At 36.9% G+C, this 2,895-nt stretch overlaps 1 protein-coding gene across 1 annotated transcript; it reads right to left on the bottom strand.

Annotated features, from left to right (window-relative positions):
- Positions 1–1,751: 1,751 nt before the first annotated feature.
- On the bottom strand, positions 1,752–2,690 carry LOC133034521 (uncharacterized). Its single transcript, XM_061109620.1, has one exon. It carries the CDS (start codon positions 2,688–2,690, stop codon positions 1,752–1,754), a length of 939 nt encoding a protein of 312 aa, XP_060965603.1.
- Positions 2,691–2,895: the final 205 nt, after the last annotated feature.

Raw genomic sequence — 2,895 nt, 5'->3', positions numbered from 1 at the left:
TGATCATTATGCAGGTTGGAATTAACAACCTGCTCACTGTGTGTATCAGAATTAAAAACCTGTTCAGGATGCACAACAGGTTGAGGAAAATTCTGTGCATGTGTAGTATCAGATGCACAATTAGGTTCAGAACAAGGAAAAAACAACTGAGTATGAGTAGGCATTTCAGAGAAAAACTGATCATATGCAGCAGGTAAATGTTCAGTTTTAATAAAAGGGAAAATGTGTTCATAGAACTGAACATCTCTTGAGTAGAAAACCTGGTTTGTGTTCAAATCCAGGAGCTTATAAGCTTTCATTCCTGGTGGATAGCCAAGAAAAACACAAGAAATAGCTCTAGGATGAAACTTTGATCTTGATTGACTCAAAGTAGATGCATATGCAAGACAACCAAATGTTTTTAAGTGAGCATAAGCTGCTGGTTTGGAATGGATAACAGCAAATGGTGATTTGTTTTTCAAATTAGGAGTAGGTGTTCTATTAATCAAATAAGCAGCTGTGGATATACAATCTCCCCAATAGCATAAAGGAACATGGGATTGAAACAAGAGGGCTCTAGCTACATTAAGGAGATGTTGATGTTTCCTTTCAACAACAGAGTTTTGTTGTGGCCTTTGAACACATGAATGATAGTGTATAATCCCTAATTTGGAAAACAAATCATTGAATTGTAATTCCTTGGCATTGTCAGATCTAAAACCTTTAATGACTTTACCAAATTGAGTCTTAACAAGTTGAATAAAATGGGGAATAACAGATTGGGCATCAGATTTATTTTTGATGAGATTGATCCAAGTAAACCTAGAACAATCATCAACAATTGTAATAAAATATCTATGCCCTTCAACAGTTAGAGTGCTATAGGGACCCCATATATCAACATGAATAAGATCAAAGCAATTCTTGGCAATGTTATGGTTGGAAATGAATGGTAATTTCCTTTGTTTGGCATAGTGGCATATGGAACAATGGAAATGAGAATCAGACTTGGAATTGAAATGAAAACTCAAATCTTTATTTAATGAGTGAGCTTTTACACAAGAAGGATGACCCATTCTGTAATGCCAAATGGTGTCATTTGTTATTCTAGTATCAGAAAATGAAGAGAACACAGAAATAGAGTCATGAAAATGATTAGAATTCAAGTAATAGAGGCTGCCACATTTTTCACCCATCCCAATCATCTTGTTCTTGACATTGTCCTGAATAACACAATTATCATGAGTGAAAATGAAAGTGCAATTAGCTGTAGCTGTCAATGAGTCAACAGATAACAAATTGCATTGAAAATTAGGCACATATAGGACATTTTTAAGAACAAGATTATTAGATAAGATAACAGTACCAACACAAGAGATTTTAACATGTAAACCAGTTGGTAACAAAACTGTTTTAAGATTGGAATCCTTGTAAGTTTTAGAAAATAGATTAATGTCAGGGCACACATGATGTGTAGCACCTGTATCAATGATCCATTTGGAGTTATGAGCATGAAAATTCTTACCAAGGAAGTGTGATACAACAGGTTGTTCATCAGGAACAGAAGAGGTTGTTTTCTCTGCAGCTTTCTGAGCAAGAAGAGCCATGAGCTTTTGACACTGAATATTAGACAAGCTGGACACCAAATCCTTTTCTCCCCGAATTATTCTCCGCCTTTTCATCATCTACACCAAAGGAAATTGTGCGAGATCTTTGAACCAGTTTTGTTTGGATTTCCTTTGGCATTTCGGTTTGGAAATTTTCCATGGAGTCTATGCCCTGGTGGATATCCAATCAACCTGAAACATCGATCTATAGTGTGTCCATTCATTCCACAATGAGTGCAATTGAATTTGGATCGAAAAGGTTGAACTGCACCAAAGAAATTGTCCACACTTAGCATTAGCAGAATTCTCATTATCACTGGAAGTAATAGATCCAACAGGTCCAGAAGTTAAACTCCTTTGCCTTTCTTCTTGAACAACTGAGGCATATGCTTTGTTTACAGTAGGGAGAGGATCTCTCATCAGTATTTGTGATCTTACATTACTGAAAGAGTCATTTAACCCAACCAAGAACTCAAGAAGTCGATCCTCTTCCTGCTGTTCAAGAATGACCTTCATAGCACCACAATTACAAACAGGTTGTGGTCTAAGTTCACGAATCTGATCCCACAACGATTTCAATCTTGTAAAATAGCTAGTAACACTGCTCGAACCCTGCACAAGATTCTGCATAGTCTTCTTTGCATCGTAAATTCTTGGAGCATTCTTTTCATTAAATCTTTCATGTAACTCTGACCAAATCTCAGCTGCATTATCTAGATACATAATGCTGTCAGCAATTTCAGCAGAGATCGCATGAAGTATCCAAGAGATTACAGTGCTGTTGCATCGACACCAAGCATCAAAATCCTCATGATCCTCATCAGGTTGTGGAATCTTCCCATTAACAAACTTCATTTTGTTTCTAGCAACAAGAGCAATCATCATAGATCTTCTCCAGGTACTGTAATTTTCACTCCCTGTTAAGATCTTTGGTACAAGAACTGTAGCTGGATTATCACCATTCGAGAGAAAAAATGGATTTGACAAATCATTGGCAGTGCTGGATCTTGAGTTCTCTCCAAGAACAGAGTACCTGTTCGAGTCATTTGATGCATTAGCAGCATCTCGATTGGTTCGAGTTTGAGCTCCTCCACCACGTGCCATTGAAGAAGAAATAAGAAATCACAGAAGCAAGAAGAAAGATGAAGATGAAGCCGAACCAACAATGGTGGCTCTGATACCATTTCACAAATCCATGGCAGAAAGAAAACAGAGAGAATAGGAAGAAAAGAGACTGAATCTGTTATTGTATTGATCAGTAATGAAAACATATACAATTAAGCTACTTATAGTAGCTGAATTGGGCTAC

The sequence above is a fragment of the Cannabis sativa genome, chromosome 2 (assembly GCF_029168945.1).
Source record: "Cannabis sativa cultivar Pink pepper isolate KNU-18-1 chromosome 2, ASM2916894v1, whole genome shotgun sequence".
Lineage (NCBI taxonomy): Eukaryota > Viridiplantae > Streptophyta > Magnoliopsida > Rosales > Cannabaceae > Cannabis > Cannabis sativa.
Note: the sequence above shows the minus strand (reverse complement) of the source record. Positions and strands in the feature narration are given on the sequence as shown.

Excerpts from the sequence above, each read along its gene's own strand:
- LOC133034521 (XM_061109620.1), bottom strand. The coding sequence starts at position 2,690 with ATGGCACGTGGTGGAGGAGCTCAAACTCGAACCAATCGAGATGCTGCT.